Below are 20436 nucleotides of genomic sequence, written 5' to 3'. Positions count from 1 at the left end.
CCCTTTGGCCCAACTTATCCATACCGCCCCTTTTTTTAACCCCTAATCTAGTCCCAATTGCCCGCATTTGGCCCATTGACGAGGGAAGGGCCGTGGATGTCGTCTATATGGATTTTAGTAAAGTGTTTGACAAGGTCCCTCATGGCAGGCTGGTGTAAAAGGTTAAATCTCACGGGATAAAAGGTGAGCTAGCTAGATGGGTGGAGAACTGGCTTAGCCATAGAAGACAGAGGGTAGCAGTGGCGGGGTCTTTTTCCGGTTGGAGGTCTGTGACTAGTGGAGTTCCGCAGGGCTCTGTACTGGGACCTCTGCTGTTTGTGATATGTATATATATAAATGATTTGGAGGAAGATGTAGCTAGTGTGATCAGTAAGTTTGCGGACGACACGAAGATTGCTGGAGTTGCGGATAGTGATGAACATTGTCAGAGAATACAGCAGGATATAGATAGGCTGGAACATTGGGCGGAGAAATGTCAGATGGAATTTAATCCAGATAAATGCGAAGTGATGCATTTCGGTGGATCTAATGTAAGGGGGAGCTATACAATAAATGGCAGAACCATCAGGAGTATAGACACTCCTGTCCTTCCCATGATCACAATCATGGGACCTGGGTGTACAAGTCCACAGACCCTTAAAGGTGGCAGCACAAGTGGAGAGGTGGTCAAGAAGGCATATGGCATGCTTGCCTTTATTGGACGGGGCATAGAATGTAAAAGTTGGCATATGATGTTGCGGCTGTATAGAACGTTGGTTAGGCCACATTTGGAATACTGCGTCCAGTCCTGGTCGCCACACTCCCAGAAGGACGTGGAGGCTTTGGAGAGAGTACAGAAAAGGTTTACCAGGATGTTGCCTGGTATGGAGGGTCTTAGCTATGAGGAGAGATTGGGTAAACTGGGGATGTTTTCCCTGGAAAGATGGAGGATGAGGGGCGACCTAATAGAGGTGTATAAAATTATGAAGGGCATAGATAGGGTGAACAGTGGGAAGCTTTTTCCCAGGCTGGAGGTGACGAACACAATGGGTCACAGGTTCAAGGTGAGGGGGGCAAGGTTCAACACAGGGACGTATTTTACACAGAGGGTGGTGGGGGCCTGGAATGCACTCCCAAGCAAGGTGATTGAGGCGGACACGCTGGGATCGTTTAAGACTTATCTCGATAGCCACACGAACTGACTGGGAATAGAGGGACACAAACGAATGGTCTAGTTGGGCACATGAGCGGCACAGGCTTGGAGGGCCGAAGGGCCTGTTCCTGTGCTGTATTGTTTTTTGTTATTCTTTATATCCCTCTATACCCATCTTACCCATGTAACTAAACACTTTTTAATTGTATCTGCCTCTACTACTACCTCTGGCCGCTTGTTCCAGACACTCGCCACCCTCTGTGTGAGAAAATTGCCCCTCTAGAACCTTTCATATCTCTCCGCTCTCACCTTAAACCTATGCCCGCTAGTTTTAGACTCTCCTACCTTTTGGGAAAGGATATTGACTATCTAGCTGATCTAGATTCATTTAGGATCTTACCCATCTCTTGTGGATCCGTACATAGATGACCTTGTTGATCCTTAAGAGGCCCTACTCTCACTCTAGTTATTTTTTTGCCCTTTATGTATTAGTGGAAGCAGACTTAAGAAATAGACTTAATTGTTTAATAATGACAAGCACAAGAGAATCTGAGACAACTATTTTTAAGACTCTTGCTTTTCCTGAATCTGGTTTGCAGTCAGTAAGTTCTGTTTAGGGGAAATGTACTTATCCCTGTCTAATCAGAAAGTTGTGAAGAATATTTGGACAATTCACAGCAAGACTGTTTGTCTGTTGTCAGAACGTGGCATACTTCTTTTTGAAAGAATGCCTCTTCTTTCTTCCTGTCCTTGCCAATTTGAATAGAAGATCACAGTCCCCAATTGTACTCTGCAAGTTGCAGTCTGCTGCCTGGTTAAGCCTCCACATGATGATGCAGCAGTCTACCTGGAACATAAGGTGACAATTTCTGAACCCCTGTGCCACTAACAGGGGTTTCATAAGCAATGGATGGCTCATCAGAAAATCACAGCTTCAGGTACAATGCCTGTGATCTCTCATTCCTTCACTTATTCAGATGAGGCGTTAAACTCAGACACGCACACACACACACACACACACCCCCGCCCCTTCCCTATGCAATCAGGTGAACATAACAAATCTGATAGAGCAATTGGAAGAAGAGATTTCCCAATGTCCTGGCCAATATTAATCCCTCAGCGATGCCATCAAACCTAGTCATTTATCTCGTTCACTGACCATGGAACCTAGCTGTGCTTGTCTGCATAATAAGTGGCTGCACTTCAAAAGAAAATCATGGGCTTTGAGATATTCTAGGACCCTTAGCATTTTGATAAACCACGTGTTGCATTCAAGACTATGCTACCAGTGCCAACGCTCAGAAGATGTTGCTTTTGGAATTTAATACTTATGTCCAGAGGGAATGTTTGCACTGTGGAGCAAAACATTGTTGCAAAGATTTCTATTTTTATGTTCCTGGTAAGGATAAGGCAAGGCCATAAAAGGAATTAAACACGAGGATGAAAATGTTTAATTGGAGGTGTTGGGGACCAATGGCCAATGTATTTTGGCAAGGAAGGAGGTGAGAACCTGGTGGGGAATGGGATATGGGTGGAAGATCTTTGGATGAGCTGAAGTTTATGGAGGATGGTAAACTAGCCAGGCATGATAGTAGGTGAGTCTGGAGGTTGCAGTGGCTTGGATGAGAGTTTCAGCAACAGGTAAGTTGAGGCAGGTAATATTACTTAGTTGAAAATAGGCAGTCCTTATAATGAAAAAATTATGGGATAAGAAAGTCAGAGAGATACTGAGGTTGGAAACCGTTTGGCTCAAACTGAGATAATGGTTGGGAAAGGTTGTGGGATCAGTTTCCATGGTGAGGGATAACAAACACATTTTAATAGCCAAGAAATCTAAATGAAGAGACAAAGCTCACAGAGTAGGTTGAATAAAATTTTTAAAAACTTGTTAAATTAAGTGATTAGGTGATGCTAGGCTTGCACATGGACAACATTTTTTTTTTTGTAATTCCTAATCTTGCTGTTTCCACAGAGTGCCAGTCTAAGTAATCTTTTTACTTCTTTACAGACAAGAACATAATAATTAAGAGCAAGAGTAGGAAATTCTGCCCCTCAAGCCTGCTCCACCATTCAATACAATGCTGGCTGACCTCCTCTCAGCCTCATCTTCACTTTCCTGCCCACTCCCCATAACCCTTCAACCCATCACTCAAATTTCCTCAAATTTGTTTAGTTTTCCGGCATCCACTGCCCTCTGGGGTGGAGGATACCACAGATTCACGAACCTTTGAGTGAAGTAATTCCTCCTCATTTCTGTTTTAAATCAGCCATCCCTTAGCCTAAACTATTGCCCTCTTTATAGAATGCCCAACAAGGGGAATCATCCACTCTACGTCTACCTTGTCAATCTATTTTAGCATCTGATATACTTCAATTAGATCTCCTCGCATTCTTCTAAACTCCAGCAAGTATCGGCTTAACCTGCTCCAGTCCTTCAAACCAAGTGAACCTTTTCTGAACCGCCTCTAATGCATTTACATCCCTCCTCAAGTAAGGGGAACAAAACTGTGCGCAATACTGCTCAAACTGAGACAGGCTTCCTCCATTGAATTTCAGTGCACCCTATGGGGTAGGCTTTTAATTTGTTTTCAATTGATTGCTGGTTTGCAATGTGATGTTAACATGTACCAAAATTTGGTTTTCAATAGATGCACATTTTCCCAAACTTTGACCTGAAAGCAAAGGTGTAATGCTGACTGAGGCAGAAAGAATGCAATTAATCACCAAAAGAGTTCTTATTGAACTTTATCCCTGAACCAAGTCTGCACCTAGCTGAGCATTTTGCTCAGAGCCTTTTTTTCAAATTAATCATTATCGCAAAATCTTTCTGACCAAGTTAAAGTTAAATTGAAAATGCTTCACAGCTCAGATTGCTGGATATGGAAGCCCTGTGTAATAGAAGTTGAAACTAAAAAGTGACCAGTGGTGCTTTGGTAGAAAGCACCAGGAGACTGTGTCTCATTGTTTTTGTTTTAACTGATAGCCTATAGTGGACTTGTGATGACTGAATTAGAATGTTGTTGTAGCAGTGAGCGTTATTATTGTCAATTTAATATATGTTCATCCATCTTTTATAACAATACTTCCAAAGTTTTAATATCCTGTCAGGTTATGGATTTGTGTGAAAAGTACTAACATCCCATGTGGTGCAGACTTTTAATTCCCATTCAAGTGAATTCTAGATCTTTTATTACCACATTGTGGTCAGCGAGAAAAGGTTATTGGGTTGAATAAGTGTAACAGCAATTACACACCTTCAAACTGCATTCTGGCATAAGTCTGTACGCTCACTAAACTCCAGAATTTGTAGAATGGTATTGAAGCCATAAGAAATAGGAGCATAGGAACAGGAGTAGGCCATTCAGCCTCTCGAGCCCACTCTGCACACCATTCAATAAGATCATTGCTGATCTATGGCCTAACTCCATGTACCTGCCCTAAGTCCATAATTCCTTGATACTCCTGCTCAGTAAAAATTTGTCTATCTTAGACTTAAACCTAACAATTGAACCAGCATCCACCACCGTTTGAGGAACAATGTTCCAAGCCTCCACCACTCTCTGCGTGTTTTCCAACATCTCTCCTGAAAGGCTTGGCCCTGATTTCTAGGTTATGGCCCCTAGTTCTAGAGCCTTCAACTAGTGGAAACAGTTTATTCTTACCCACCCTGTCCTCCCCTGTAAATATTTGTAGACTTCTATCAGATCACCCCTCAACCTTCTGAATTTGAAAGAATAAAGGCCTAATTTGTCCAATCTCTCCTCGTAACTTAACCCCTGAAGTCCAGGTATCATTCTTGTAAACCTGCGTTGAACTCCCTCCAGGGCCAAAACATCCTTTCTAAGGTGTGGTGCCCATACCTGCTCACAGTACTCTAAGTGGGGTCTAACTAGGGTTTTGAACAACTGCAGCATAACATCTGTATCCCTATACTCCAATCCTTTAAATATGAAGGCCAGCATTCTGTTGGCCTTCTTGACTACTTTCTGCATCCGTTTGTGGCATTTTAAGGAGCTATGCATCTAAACCCCCAATCTTGTTGGACATCTGCTGAATTTAACTTTGTTCCTTCTAAAAATACCCTGATCTACCCTTTTTGATCTGAAATGGATAACTTCACACCAGGTTGGCCCATTAACCAATATCCTGTTGTCGCTTTATTCTGTCCTCAACACTATCTACAATGCTGCCCAATTTACATGGCAAATGTTTCTTTTCCTGCCTAAAATCAGGTTGAGGATCTGCTCATATTACAGCAGTGATCTTAGCATGACACAGCATGCAACATACATGTCTGCTAACTTCTTGGACAGCTCTGGAATCAATTTTTGGTAAGACGTCAATGGGAAATTTCAAGGTGGTAGGGTTCACAAGTTTGCAAAAGAAAGTGGTCTTTACTGATCCACCACCCTATAAAATTGAGTTTTATTGTTGGAAATCAGTCAACATTGAAACCCCTGAGATTTACTGGAACTTGAGCAAAGCGATTGCAGCTATTGTAAGGACTGCTGCTTTAAATCTATTTTGCCAATGTAAGCAGTGTGACAGATCACAGAGGCATGACGATCTGACTTACTCAAACGTTCCAGGTTAATTATTATTCGGTGATCATAATCTTATACGTAGCAACTTAATCCAGTAACGTTTTTGTTGTAACTTCAGTTTAAAATTTTACTAATTGGATTTGCGGATTGTTTGTTTATAGTTCAAACTGCAGAAATATGTACAGTGCAAAATTTCAATTAAATATTTCTTTACAGCTAGGATCTAGAACTTGTTCCACTCATTTGTTTTATGATTTGTAATCTGCATTAATAAGTCTTTGTCACCTGATCCCCTTCTCATTTTCTCCTTCTAAAACTAAAAATGTGAGCAATCTTACCAAAACAGATTGGCAGGAATCAAATGTTATAGCTGACAAAGCATACATTTGTCAAAGGTGATTATCTGGTTCTGTTTGAGGATACTTGTAGATAAATTGTAATCTACGTAAATATCTTAATGGGATTATAATAGGAAGACCCTGTACCCTCCATCCCCCATCTAACTTAGATCAGAAGCAACCGCTTTTGATGTAACTGAGTGAAATGATACAGTGAGCATTGAATACCAAAAATAGTCAGAGTGATCGCAAGAAGTGCTTTACGAATGGAATTAAACTTCTCTCTCTTCAGGTATTCATTTGTTTTCTAGCAATTATTCAAATCATACCAGAAAAATGCTGACACATTAGGTGGAATTTAATTGGGCTTGCTGGAGCAGACATGATGTCAGGACAAGGGGTAGCCAGGAGAAACGAGCAAGAGTTACCCACAATGGATTCCCGGCCTGGGAAACTGACTCAAATTAACTGTCAGGAATCCCAGCTGCTGGTGGTGGCTTTCAATTAGGCTCATTAATGAGTCACTTTATGCCAATGACCCCTGACCACATTGGAATTCAGTGGTGGATCAGGGATTTAATGGAACCTGCTCCCCAATTCTGTGCCTCCTGAAGACTGCCCAGTTTGCCTCTGGGGTTCCTCATTCACAGGTACTCAGTGCCTGACAGAGGGACCGATTATAGGGAAGGGGGAAGGCTGCGGAAAGCCACCAGGCCTCCCCATCCCACCCCACTCATCAAGTACTGGGATCCAGTGCCTTGGGCTGGGCTTGGGAGCATTACTGGCAGCAGTCACCACCCCCAGTTGCAGCGTCAGCGCTGCTGTTGCTTTCAGGTTGCCCAGCAGCTCTCAATGGGCAGGATTACCACACCTCGAGTCCCTAATCCAATGGAAGGCGCACAGTTCAATGTCTGATGGGCATTTAATTGCATTGGGACATCCCCCACAGAGGTGATGGGGAGTTCCTACTTATGGGAAGTGGTGGGTCTGGGATGAGGGAGAGAGGCAGTGAACCCCTCTTCGTGGGATGAAAATCCTGGCCATTGGGTTGTATTTTCCGGACTTAGTCCCTGCTACAATTCAGTGATCCAAGAGGATTCAGGGCATCAGGAATTATGACATGAGTGGCACAACACTTTCCGATGTCAAGCCCCGTGCTTTGGTTTTCCCAGCATTTCCTTCTGAGGATAACACAGCTTGCAGACCCACTCAGTCTTCTCTGCAGGCACCTCATCTGAGCAGCAGCCAGCATTCACACACACCTTCATCATATTATCCTCCTGCACCTGTGCCTCAAGGACACCCTCCACAAATGTTGTCCTTCCCTCCTCTCCGCACAAGCCATTATGAACACATGCACACTTTGTGCTATCTCTCCACACAGGAGAAGAGAGCACACATTTGAAAGAGACTTTAGGACACGTGGGATGAGTGTGGTTCTCCAGTAAAAGGCACCTTATTGGCCACTGGCAATGCTCACCTAGGAAGAGGTTTTGTTCCAGGAGGCAGAAGATGTCAGCAGCAATCTACCACGAAAACCTGAGGCACTTGTGCTGTCATGTGGGGATAGCTCATACTTTACCTATAGATCCTGTGTCAGGGTCTCATCTCCTTCCAGCTGGTTCTTGGTATCCATCCCTCTATGGAAGGAAACATGGGTGAGGAGAAGACTGCTGGTGCTGGTGTTGCTGCTGCAGATGGTATTGCTTTTCCACTTGTTTCTCATCAGAGGTGCATAAACTGTTCCAATGCTGTGGTGAGGGTTGGCAGCAGGAAAAATCAGCTGAAGGTGAATATGGCTTCCAAGAAGTTGGCAATCTCCTGCCAGGCAGTGATAGCAGAGAGAGAAGTGCTTTGAACAGCAGCCTCACCATGGCTGAAGCTCTTCGGTTTCACTGAGTGAAGGTTTCTGTTATGATGTTTATGGAGGATCGTCAGTAGATCACCCGATGGGCCTTATAGAGTACGATCTTCCCTATTAAGTGTGTGGAGGCTCGCCCGATAGGGAAGGAGTAACATGGGGTTTAAAACCAGTTGGTTTCACTCAGGCTGGCAGTCGAAGGACTCCAGGGCTTGACCCGTACACTGGAGCTGAAGGAGCGGTACTTTATGCACTTTGTAAATAAAGGGTGTTGCTGATGGAAGACTGGCCTCCGAGTGATTACTACAGCTTCCCTGAAAGCCTCTCATTGAAGAAGCTCTTCAGCTGTACACTGGTAAGAAGCTGATATGTTGGGAAACAGATGGCCCTGGGTGGAAAATCAAGAATTTAGGGTTAAAATAATAATTAGCTTAAGTATCTTAATTAAAAGCTGTTTACACTGGTAATCAGCCTCTCATCATGGCTGGAGCGCTTCAGTTTCACTGAGTGAAGGCTTCTGTTATGATTGGTACATCAGGGAGGACAGCAGGATGATGTAAGAATCCCGACCCAGTCTCAATTTTAGGGGTTTTAACACCCCGCATGCTTGATAGCCCATCTCTTTGACTGGGAAAATTTCTCCCATTGCTCTGGTTACCTTTTTACATGACTTACTGATTTGGCAGAATTGGCACTTGGTGTTTCTACACAATTTGCCATTACAACTTACAAGAAATCTCATGACTGGGGGGGTAGGGAAAATGATATGGCTTGACTCCAGGTCGGCCTTAACATCCGAGAATTTCTACTGTTGCAACATGCAGTGTGATTCACTGCAGGAGAACCAAAAATATCTTTCAGCAGTCCTGGAGACAGTGACCGTGTGGTGTTAGAATCCAGAGCAAAACATTTACTTTATGAATGGGTCTCAGACTGTCTCCTTGTGTGGTAAGTACTTTTGACATAGATTTTAAAATTGAAAAAAACAACGGTTTTTAGTTGGTGATTCCCACTACAGGGACTGAGTGAACTTACAAATCCCACAGTGGTTCACCAGCAGCTTTGTGGTTGACACAACAAAATTCTCATTGTAATAAGTGATTTTTTTGATTTAGGGCTTTATGGGAGCCAATTGCCAATTTCATCTGCTCACACTGAGCCTTGCTATAAGTATTTCTATTTTTATCTTGGAAATTCAAGCTTGTGCTGACCATTAAAGATCATGGGTCCAATGAGCAAGTGGAGCTCTTGCTGTCAGTGCTGCTGGAAAGTTACCCCTTAATCCTCAATCTGTATAACAAACCTTCTGTTTGCATTCCATTAGGATGGCGTACTCTCACCCGAGGATGTCGACCTTGTGATGTCGGCAGGTTTGGGAATGCGCTATGCTTTTATGGGACCTTTTGAAACTATTCATCTCAATGCAAAAGGCAAGTACTGGTTTGACCTACTTAACTGCAGCAAAATATCATCATTGAATCCCTAGTGCAGAAAGAGGCTATTCGGCCCATCGAGCCTGCACCAACAACAATCCCACCCAGGCCCTATCCCCGTAACCCCACGTAGTTACCCTTCCAAACCCCCTGACACTAAAGGGCAATTTAGCGTGGCCAATCCACCTAACCCACACATCTTTGGACTATGGGAAGAAACTGGAGCACCCGGAGGAGACCCACGCAGACACAGGGAGAATGTGCAAATTGCGCAAAGACAGTGACCCAAGCCGGGAATCGAACCTGGGTCCCTGGCGCTGTGAGGCAGCAGTGCTAACCACTGTGCCACCGTGCCGAAAATATTATTGCATCCAGTACCATTACAATAAAATCATTCTTGTTTGCTGGAGAAAGGTTAAGCAAATTAAAATGTTGATAATATTAAAGAACGTGGGTCAGGTTATGATCATAGTATCCCTATAGAGTAGAAGGAGGCCAGTTAGCCCATCAAACCTGCACCAATATCTTAACCAGACCCACCCCACGCCCTACCCCCATTTTACCCTGCTAATCCTCTAATCTACATACAAGGGACAATTTAGCATGGCCAATCCACCTAACATGTACATCTTTGGACTATAAGAGGAAACTGGAGCACCCAGAGGAAAGCCACAGACATGTGGAGAATATGCAAACTCCACAAAGTCACCCCAGGCCAGAATTGAACCGGGTCCCAGGTGCTGTGAGGGTTAGGGTTACGGTGCCACTGTGCCGCCCCGATGTTGATTTTGGTGAATTTTTTTTAATGCCCATATTTCTGGGACAAGTGTGAAGGCCTTCTGGAATGTTGAAATTTGGAGTTTGGTTATTTTAAATTTGCCTCTTTGCCTTCCCTGAGGCAGATCGGTGATTCTGTTCGAATGCAACACTTGAATGACTGAAACAATATGCAAAAGATTAGGCCAGAGATGGATGTACACGATCAAAGAGAAGAGAAAATAGAATAGAAAGAATAAAATATGTTTAAGAATAAAAACTAGCAAGTTGGTGAATGTCTCAAGATTGGTTTTGTTCAAATTTAGCCCAAGAAAGTTTGAATCAATGGAAACAGCATATAATTAAGCAGAAATTTAAACTCGGAAATAAAGAGCAAATTATTAATTAAGTTTTAAATTATATAGATATCTTCTTCCACTCCTCTTGCCAGAACTCTGACAAAGGGTCATCCAGACTCAATGTTGGCTCTGTCTCTCTACACATGCTGCCAGACTTGCTGAGGTTTTCCAGCAGTTTCTGTTTTTGCACCAGACTTCTTTGTCAGGGTAGTTAACCAGCTATTGTCTTTAGGTATTCAAGTAGCTCTGTATCTATGTTGATCATTACAGTAAAAATCCTCCTTCAATGCTGCTCATCTCCTAAATGAATCAATCGTTCCCGCAGTTGAATCAAAACTGATTTTGATTTTGCTGTTTGTAATATTAAGCTGATTGATCAGTAATGCACAGTGCAGGAACATTAAGTTGTAGGAACATTGCTTAGGAGGTTACAGGGCGACACGGTGGCACAGTGGTTAGCACTGCTGCTTCACAACGCCAGGGACCCGGGTTCGATTCCCAGCTTGGGTCACTGTCTGTGTGGAGTTTGCATGTTCTCCCCGTGTCTGCGTAGGTTTCCTCCGGGTGCTCCAGTTTCCTCCCACAATCTGAAAGATGTGCTGATTAGGTGCATTGACCCGAACAGGCTAGGGGACGACTAGGGGAATTTCACAGTAACTTCAAATGTAAGCCTTACTTGTGACTAATAAATAAATACAAGGCATCATAGATTCAGTGAATTGGCAATACTGTTGCTGGTGGGGATCAATTTGGGGAAGTGCAAGATTTGAATTCAGGAAAGACAAATCAGAATTGTTTAAAATGATGAGAGACTAGAAACTGGGAGGACAAATTACGAAAAGGTAGTTTACGGGTGTGAAAGTAATCACAAAAATTAATGGAACCTCCAGAGATATGAATAGAAAGGAGAGGAAGTTATGCTTCAGTTTTATAGACCCTTGATCAGACCCCATCTAGAAAACTGTGTTCCGGGCACAGCACCTCAGGAAGGATATATTTGCTTTGGAGGGACTTCAGTATAGATTCACCAGAATGATATTGTAGCTTAAAGATTTAAATAATGGGTGACATATTAAAAGGATAAAAACATACAATTGATTAGATATGTAGAAGCTATTTCCTCTGAAATCCAGAACACAGAGACTTGATCTTACGAATTGGGCCATTTAGAAGTGAAACAAGATTGCACTTTATAAGGGTAGCCGAAATGTGGTTAATTCTGTCTGCAAAAGACTGAGTATTTGGCCAATTGAATTTTCAAGGCTGAGATTGATATTATTAAATGATATGAATCATAGGCAGGCAAATGGAGTTAAGTCAGCCATGAACTAATTGAATGGCCGAAGAGGCTTAAGGGATGATGGCACAGTGATTCGTACTTCTGCCTCACTTCTGCCTTGACCAGGGACCCGGGTTCGATTCCAGCCTTAGGTGACTGCCTGTGTGGAGTTTTCACATTCTCCCCGTGTCTGCGTGGGTTTCCTCCAGGTGCACCAGTTTCCTCCCACACTCCAAAGATGCGCAAGTTAGGTGGATGCTAAATTGCCCCTAGATTAGGGGGATCAGCGAAGTAAATGTGTGGGGTTACGATGGGAGGGAGAGGATGGGTGCTGGGGGGGTAAGATGCTCTGTTGGAGAATCGGAGCAGACTCGATAAGCCGAATGGCCTCCTTCTGCACTGTAGGAATTCTATGATTCCATGACTGAATGTTCAACTCCCGTTCCTATTTTCCCTGTTTGGAGTATGCAGTAAATTGAAACAGCCAGATGCACCCTTGTATTATAATAATTGGTTTGTCAATTTGCTAGGTCTCAAGAATTACTGTGAATGTTATGACGTAGGTATGAAAAGAGTTTTATCATCTTTTGGACCTGTTCCTGAATTTTCTGGTGAAACTATGGAGAAAATTGACCAGGTAGGTAGAAGCTTCATTGTTTGGAATCAGTGAAAAGAAAGTGATATTGTTAGACTTTGCCAGCACCAGAAAATTGGATGCAACACCCTTGTTTATTGGATGGTCTACAAAATAATGAGGGGCATAGATCAGTTAGATAGTCAATATCTTTTCCCAAAGGTAGGGGAGTCTAAAACTAGAGGGCATAGGTTTAAGGTGAGAGGGGAGTGATACAATAGGGTCCAGAGGGGCAATTCTTTCACACACACAGTGGTAAGTGTCTGGAACAAGCTGCCAGAGGTGGTAGTAGAGGCGGGTACAATTTTGTCTTTTAAAAAGCATTTAGACAGTTACATGGGTAAGATGGGCATAGAGGGATATGGGCCAAATGCGGGCAATTGGGACTAGCTTAAGGGTTTAAAAAAACGGCGGCATGGACAAGTTGGGCCGAAGGGCCTGTTTCCATGCTGTAAACCTCTATGTTCTCCTGGTTTTCCAATGGGACTTTTGGGAGCTTTTGAGGTCTGAAGGTCAGCATGGTCCAGGCCTTAAAATCACGGGCGGCACGGTAGCACAGTGGTTAGCACTGCTGCTTCACAGCTCCAGGGACCTGGGTTCGATTCCCGGCTTGGGTCACTGTCTGTGTGGAGTTTGCACATTCTCCTCGTGTCTGCGTGGGTTTCCTCCGGGTGCTCCGGTTTCCTCCCACAGTCCAAAGATGTGCGGGTTAGGTTGATTGGCCATGCTAAAATTGCCCCTTAGTGTCCTGGGATGCATAGGTTAGAGGGATTAGTGGTAAATATGTAGGGATATGGGGGTAGGGCCTGGGTGGGATTGTGGTCGGTGCAGACTAGATGGGCCGAGTGGCCTCTTTCTGTGCTGTAGGGTTTCTAAGATTTCATATTTAAATTAGATTTGGAGGACCTTTAGATTTTGAGATTTCAGTTGAACTCTACCTGCAGCACAAGCTGTGCTCATGAAAACTGGGTTTACCATTGTGGCATGTTCAGAGTACCTTCCGAACAGGAGAAGGTGAACTTAGCACAATAGTTTCCATTTCTCCTGCCCTTCCCTTGGCTACACTTTTCCTTTGTGTATTAGTTCATTTTGCTGTGCTTATGGGTTTTTATCCTCCACCAATTTTTTTTATTATTCTTGCTTTCTTCCAGCTTTTACATGGTACTTCACAAAGAACTGAGAATGCATATTCATTTCTCTCCATGTAGTGTCCTTGGTTGTTCAAGGGTGGCTAATCATGCAGACCAGTGTGGGAGGAATTTGTTACTTCTCCAGAAAATAGGGATAAATTTGAAGTCATGAGAGTTGTGAAATATCTCCATAAATATCTGCCACTGCTTCTCTACTGTCTTATCTTTTAACCTATTTTCCCAATCCTCTTTAGCCATCTCTGTTTCATATCCTTGTAATTGCCTTTATTTAAGTTTAAGATTTTAGTTTATGTTTGAGTATGTTCAAAGCAGAGGTTGTTAGATTTCTAAATACCAATGATAGCAAGGGATATGGGACTTGTGCAGGGACGATGGCTTTGAGGTAGAAGATCAGTCATGTTCTTGTTAAATGGCGGGGGAGGCTCGAGGAGATGAAAGGCCTACTTCTGCTCTTATGTTTCAGACTCTCAATTCTCACTCTCAAACTGAATGTGAAATTCTATCATGTTATGATTTCCCCTAACTAGAGGACCTTTTACCATGAAGTCATTAATTAATGTTACATTATGCATTATTAGGTCAAAAATATCCTGTTACTGGTTGGTCCAGAACCCATTGCTCAAAGAAGTGTTTCAGATACACTCTATAAGCTCATCTTCCCACCTACCTTTATCAATTTGATTTGTCCAATTTATATGAAAATTAAAATTGTCCACAAATATTGCAGTACCTTTCTTACAAGCACCATTATGTGTTGATTTATATTCTGTCCTACAGTGTAGCTACTGTTCGGGGGGGGGTCTTTCCTTCACTATTTCTTATCTCATCCAAACTGATTATGCACCTTGACCCTCCAAATCAACATCATTTCTCACTAAAGTAGGGCTCTCATCTTTTATTAAGAGGTACTCCACTTCCTCTTCATTTTCCTTTTTTCCAAAATGTCAGTTACCCATGAATATTCGAGTTTTAGCCGTAGTCGATTTGCAACCTTGACTCCAATGGTTATACTGTCACCTACCTCTACATTCCATTTTAGTCCCCTCATTTGAATGACCCAAAGCACCATGGTGTGATCAATGTGCTCTTCCTTCCGACTGTCCCTACTCTGGTTCACACAAGCTGCAAGGATATCAAAGCTGTTTGGCAGTTGCAAAGGCTGAGGCTCCTCCATTGCTACCTTCTGGATCCCAATACCTGAGTCTTTTGCAATCATATCCTCCTGTCCTTGACCGGGGACCAAATATGAAGAACCTAATATTAATGTATGTGATCCTTCCTTGACTCACCTGATGAAGGAGCAGCGCTCCAAAAGCTCGTGATATTAAATAAACCTGTTGGACATTAACCTGGTGTTGTGAGACTTCTTACTGTGCGCACCCCAGTCCAACACCAGCATCTCCACATCCTTGAACAAAGCGTCCAGGTAACTTTCCCCATCCCCGATGCATCAGAATATCTGAAGCTCAGACAACAGCTCATCAACTCTGAACTGAAGTTTCTCAAGCTACAGACACTTGCTGCAGAGGTGTTTGCTGTGAACCTTGCAGGTGTCTACCACCTTCCCACATGCTGCAACTGCAACACCTCACCTGCCGTGCCAACTTTATTGTCTTATTTAACTGATTAGGTTTCAAGTTTAAAACTATCACTTGACAATTATCCATAATTGTCTAATTACATTATAAATTTAATACAGTACTTGTATCTCCCCAGTACCAGTTTGAATGATTGTCTAGTTGAGGATCGTGGGATTATATTCATTGGAGTTTAGGAGGTTGAGGGGAGATCTAATAGAAACTTACAAGATAATGAACGGCTTAGATAGGATGGACGTAGGGAAGTTGTTTCCATTAGCAGGGGAGACTAGGACGCGGGGGCACAGCCTTAGAATAAAAGGGAGTCACTTTAGAACAGAGATGAGGAGAAATTTCTTCAGCCAGAGAGTGGTAGGTCTGTGGAATTCATTGCCACAGAGGGCTGTGGAGGCCGAGACGTTGAGCGTCTTCAAGACAGAAATTGATAAATTCTTGATTTCTCGAGGAATTAAGGGCTATGGGGAGAGAGCGGGTAAATGGAGTTGAAATCAACCATGATTGAATGGTGGAGTGGACTCGATGGGCCGAATGGCCTTACTTCCGCTCCTATGTCTTATGGTCTTAGTTAAAAGAAACTGAAAACTCAACGATCAACCTACCTGTTTACCTAATGAATGCCCCTGGACTTCAGCTCTCAGGTCTTTGTGTCTCCTCTCTTAGGTTACAACTTTCTTATAAAATAAAACAGAACAGCACATCCCAGACTGCACCAAATTCCCAGAATTAAGCACTCTGTCTCGCTGCATTCAGTCGAGTGGCACCTTCGTGTGAGTTTATGGAAGGTAGTGATGTGTATTAATCGTCTTGAATAATTTTCAAAACCTAGGCAATGTCTCAAAGGATTCCACCTGATCCAGAAAACCTCAACGCACGAAGACAATGGAGGGACTCGTGTTTAGCTGCTCTAACAAAGTTGAAGACTGACATGAAGTCAGATTGTAAATGAAACAAGTCCTGGAGTTTCTGTGAAGATTTAAATCTCATGTGACCCTTCAAAATATATTGCAATATAAAATATGCCGTTTCTTATTATTAACTTTGATTTGTCTCCCCATTTACTATCTTTATGAATTGCGTCATTTGAGTAACGTATTTACAATTAGATTTAATCTTTTTTTAAAAAGACAATCTTGTTTTAAGAGCTATATATCTGCCAATATATATTAGTCTATATTTAGATTGCAACTGTTTTTAACTTTATAGAAATGGATTTATAATTCTCTTTAAAAAAAAACTTTGCAAGTCTTGAATGTTAAATTACTAACATTAATTTCATTTACAATATAAAACTAGCACTATCTACATTATACAAAATAGAAAGATGCAGCATTAAAATGAAGTATAATTTGTTTTTGTTTCAGAATGCCATAAGCTTCCTTTTTGCTAAAATAAGTGAGCAACATTATGACTGAAAATTGGGGAGCTCTAAAATTAGCTTTTTGTGGGAAATATACCTAATTATGTTTTATCACAGTAACAAAGGATGATTCTTTCAGTTGAGAGGTTTCTCTCATATGGTCTTATTAACCAATGAAAATCTTTGGATGAAGAAAAGATTCGATAATGCAAGTCATGATGGTTCATCTAATTATGCTTACTGAGTGGGTATAATTTCAGGAACTCCCTTAAATATGACTGGAGCATCAGAACATGTTCCTGTTTCAGAATAAACATTGGTTGTACTCATTTCCTAGGATTTTGCAATGCTTGTACTCATTTTCTAGTATTTTACAACAACTTGCATTTATATGGCATTTGAACATGTGTATTTTAAAAAATATTTCCTTTCCATTTAAGGCACTGTCTGCCCAAGGAACACTTCATCCCTTGTCTTGTTTTGCTAGTTCAAATCTTATTGCAACTTTATAAGCACTATTTTCCCTATTTGGATTGTAATATATAGACTGAGCTAATGACTATATATTTTGCTGTAACTATTCAGACGTTGCTATTAAAGTGACTGATTCTCAGTTCAAACTGTCGTGACTGCAGCATTTTTGCTTTGCGCACTCGTGTTTAGTAACCAGAATGACTGAAAAATATTAAAATTTGCATAGTTTTTCTTGGAAAAAGAAAAATGAGGGGTGGCCATATAGAGGTCTTTAACTTATGAAAGGTTTTGATAAAGTGGAGACAAAGATAATGCTTCCATTTGTGGGGACGGGCATATCAAGGCACTATCAGTATAAGATAGCCACCTTGTCTTGTCTTTCATCCATCCTTGCTCCGAGGTTGGTGGCACTATGAACAATCATTCTTCACTGACTTGTGTTCCCTGCTGCCCTCGCTGCTTGTCCCATAGAGAGACCAGAAGCCAAGCTGACATTATCCAACCGTTCCATCTTGGGTCTACTTTGTGCATGTTTTCCAAGTGTTTTATCTTGCATTACCTCTTTTTCAAACACCCCCCCCTGCTATTCACATTACATGTCCAAAATATGGGAGCTTCCTCGGTACCACTGTCTCTAGTAAGTTCCTCTTAACACCAGCATTCTTGAGCAACCAGTCATTTGTGTGGTGATCCTCGGATCCATACATTTGGGTCCACGATGAATGCAGTTTTTCATAACCCAGTCAGCTCTTCCCCTGCAAAAGGGAGAGCAACCGATGGACATCTGGGACTATGGCGACTTTACCTTGCATCCTACATAAGTAAATGCATTGCATGCTGTGCATTATTCCCATTTAGTGAATGCAAAGTCCCTAAGGCAAGCAATTTCTTCCAGTCCTGTTGTATTGAGTGCAGATAGGCCTCTGCTCAAGTCTGTGGATTGGACACTTCTATGATTTCTCTCTCAGGCACATAGAGAATCACAGAATACTACAGTGCAGAAGAGGCCCCTTCAGCCCGTCGAGTCTGCACTGAAGCATGTAATGCCCTAACCTGCCCATCTAATCCCACTTGCTAACACTTGGCCCATAGCCTTGAATGTTATGGCATGCCAAGTGCTCATCCAGGTACTTTTTAAAGGATGTGAGGCATCCCGCCTCCACCATCCTTCCAGGCACTGCATTCCAGACCCTCTGGGTAAAAAAGTTTTTCCTCAAATCCCCCCTAAATCTCCCACCTCTCACTTTTAACTTGTGTCCCCTTGTGACTGACCCTTCAACTAAGGAGAAGAGCTGCTCCCTTTCCACCCTATCCATGCCCCTCATAATCTTGAACACCTCAATCAGGTCACCCCTCAGTCTTCTCTGCTCCAGAGAAAACAGCCCAAGCCTATCCAACCTCTAACTTAAATGCTCCATCCCAGGCTAGCACTAATTCCCCTTCCGGGGAGAGTGGCCAAGCAGGGGCCGTGACTGGTCCTGAACTTGTTATGGTGGACCAATTGTTGCTTGGAAGGTTGAAACCAGGCAGCTGTTGTGTTTGGTTTGAGAGCAGGTACTTGTATGTCATACCCAATGATTACCATTCATTTGTCCAGGTGGAATTTGTGCTGAAGTCCTGTGTGGGAGGGTTTTTCCAGATCATAATCAAATTAAAAATTGACATTGAGCCAATGAAGATATTAAGAAAGGTAATAACACTTGCACAAAGAAGTGGGTTTTAAGAAGGGTCTTAAAGTAGAGGCGGAGAGGATTATGGAGGTGTGAGGGGACAAATATCTCACACTATATAATAAAAATATATAGATATTCTCATGGCTATTTCTAAAACTCGAAAACTGGACAAAGATTTCTTAAAATGGATAAATCCATGTCTATCTGTGACTCTGGAACAAAAGGAACTACCAGGCAGTATCAAAGGAAGTTGCACCTTGTTATCTCTGAAGAGACACAAGTGACCCCCTTGTGGGCTACAGAGATGAAATTCAAAGAGAACTAACCAAAGTTAGTCCATCTGCATTTCATAACCCAAGTTGACAAAGGGCCTTACAACCATCAATTCTTAATGGTCAAGGCATTTAACCATCTTGGGGACCCAAACGGGAGATACACATCCCTTGTCAAAGACAATGTGAAGAGATGGAGGGAGGCCATGTGACATGGACTTGTAGCTTGTGCAACCAGTAATATTGCTTTGTGAACTGCAGTACCTCAGTCTGCTGTTTACCATCCTACAAGCAGTCTCATAGAAATGGGGCTCTGCCATGACTGAATACCTGGTCCCATCTACGCTGTTTCTGCTGGAACCTCTGTGCCATCGCCGACTGATTCATCTCTGCATAGCCATCTCATTGTGTGAAGTCAACTCCACTGGAAAATAGAATTATACAGCATCGGTTTTCAAACTGCTGACCTCCATTAAGGAATATCTCACTGGACTTTGATTTGAGACTCTGGAATCCACATGAAACACCATGGCCAGAATTTTCCACCCGTCCACACCCTGCGCTGCTGCAAGTGAGGGTGGAGGAGTGTGCACAAATATCTGGAGTTTGTTGTGGGGTTGTTAATAGAAATTGGATCACACTAAAACCGAGGGGTTGGGAAATATGCCACCAGTTATAAAAGGGAAGTAAATCAAAAATACCCTTGATTTTACTGACAGGTGGTGAGAGAAGAAATCAGCGCTATTTAAATTAACCCCCTCCTGTCTGTAACAGAGTGAATTCCAGAATGTAGAACCTAGACAGCTGAAGGTATAACCGTCATTGGTGAGCAACGAAAATCGGGGATGTGTGAGACCAGAGGTGAAGGCTGCTGAGTTCTCAGAGGGTTTAAGGGCTACTGAATGTTACAAAGCTAGAGAGGGCAAGGGGTTTGAACAGAATGATGTGTAGCTTAAGTTAGAAATGCTTGGGGAACAAAGAGCCAACATAGGTTGACAAGCAGAGGGATAATGGATGAGGCACATAAGGAGATAGTAGCAGGGAAGAGGTATGCTTTAAGGAGCATATTATAGGAGGAAAATAAGGCTTAGCAAGGGAATTCCTGGGTCTAGGCTGCTGAAAGCAGAGCTGCCAGTGGTAAAACAAGGAAAATTGGGATGAACAGAATGGAAGAACGAAGATACCTTGGAGTGTTGATAGGGTGAAGGAAATTTCAGTGGTCGGAAGGACTGATGCTCTGGTGGGATTTGAAAACAAGGATGAGAATTTTAAAATTATATGCCTCCTGAGTTGAGCAAATGTGAGTCAGTGAGCACAGGAATGATAGATGAATAAGACTTGGTGTGATTTAGGGTATGGGCAGTAGAATTTTTGATGAATCCAAGTTTATGAAAGGCTGAAGATGGGAGGCTGGCCAGGAATGCACTGTAATTGTCATGTCTAGAGGTAACAACGTGCATGGATGAGGATTTCAACAGCAGGTGAGCTGAAGCAGGGCAGAGTTTGGCAATGTTAAGGAAACAAGTAGATGGTTTTGATGATGGAGCAGATATGTGGTCAGGTGCTCAGCTCGGA

At 42.6% G+C, this 20436-nt stretch overlaps 1 protein-coding gene across 2 annotated transcripts in view; it reads left to right on the top strand.

Annotated features, from left to right (window-relative positions):
- The window catches only part of cryl1 (crystallin, lambda 1), a 70899-nt gene extending 53832 nt beyond the window's left edge, over positions 1-17067 (top strand). For both annotated transcript variants that reach the window (XM_078222105.1, XM_078222106.1), the window contains exons 7-9: positions 9200-9305; positions 12233-12339; positions 15912-17067. In XM_078222105.1, the coding sequence (XP_078078231.1) occupies positions 9200-9305; positions 12233-12339; positions 15912-16031 (333 nt within the window). In that variant the 3' untranslated portion in view covers positions 16032-17067. The remainder of the gene's footprint in view (positions 1-9199; positions 9306-12232; positions 12340-15911) is intronic.
- The last annotated feature ends 3369 nt before the right edge of the window (positions 17068-20436 follow it).

This window comes from Mustelus asterias, chromosome 10, assembly GCF_964213995.1.
Source record: "Mustelus asterias chromosome 10, sMusAst1.hap1.1, whole genome shotgun sequence".
Taxonomy (NCBI): domain Eukaryota; kingdom Metazoa; phylum Chordata; class Chondrichthyes; order Carcharhiniformes; family Triakidae; genus Mustelus; species Mustelus asterias.
This window is presented reverse-complemented; position numbering and strand designations above follow the sequence as displayed.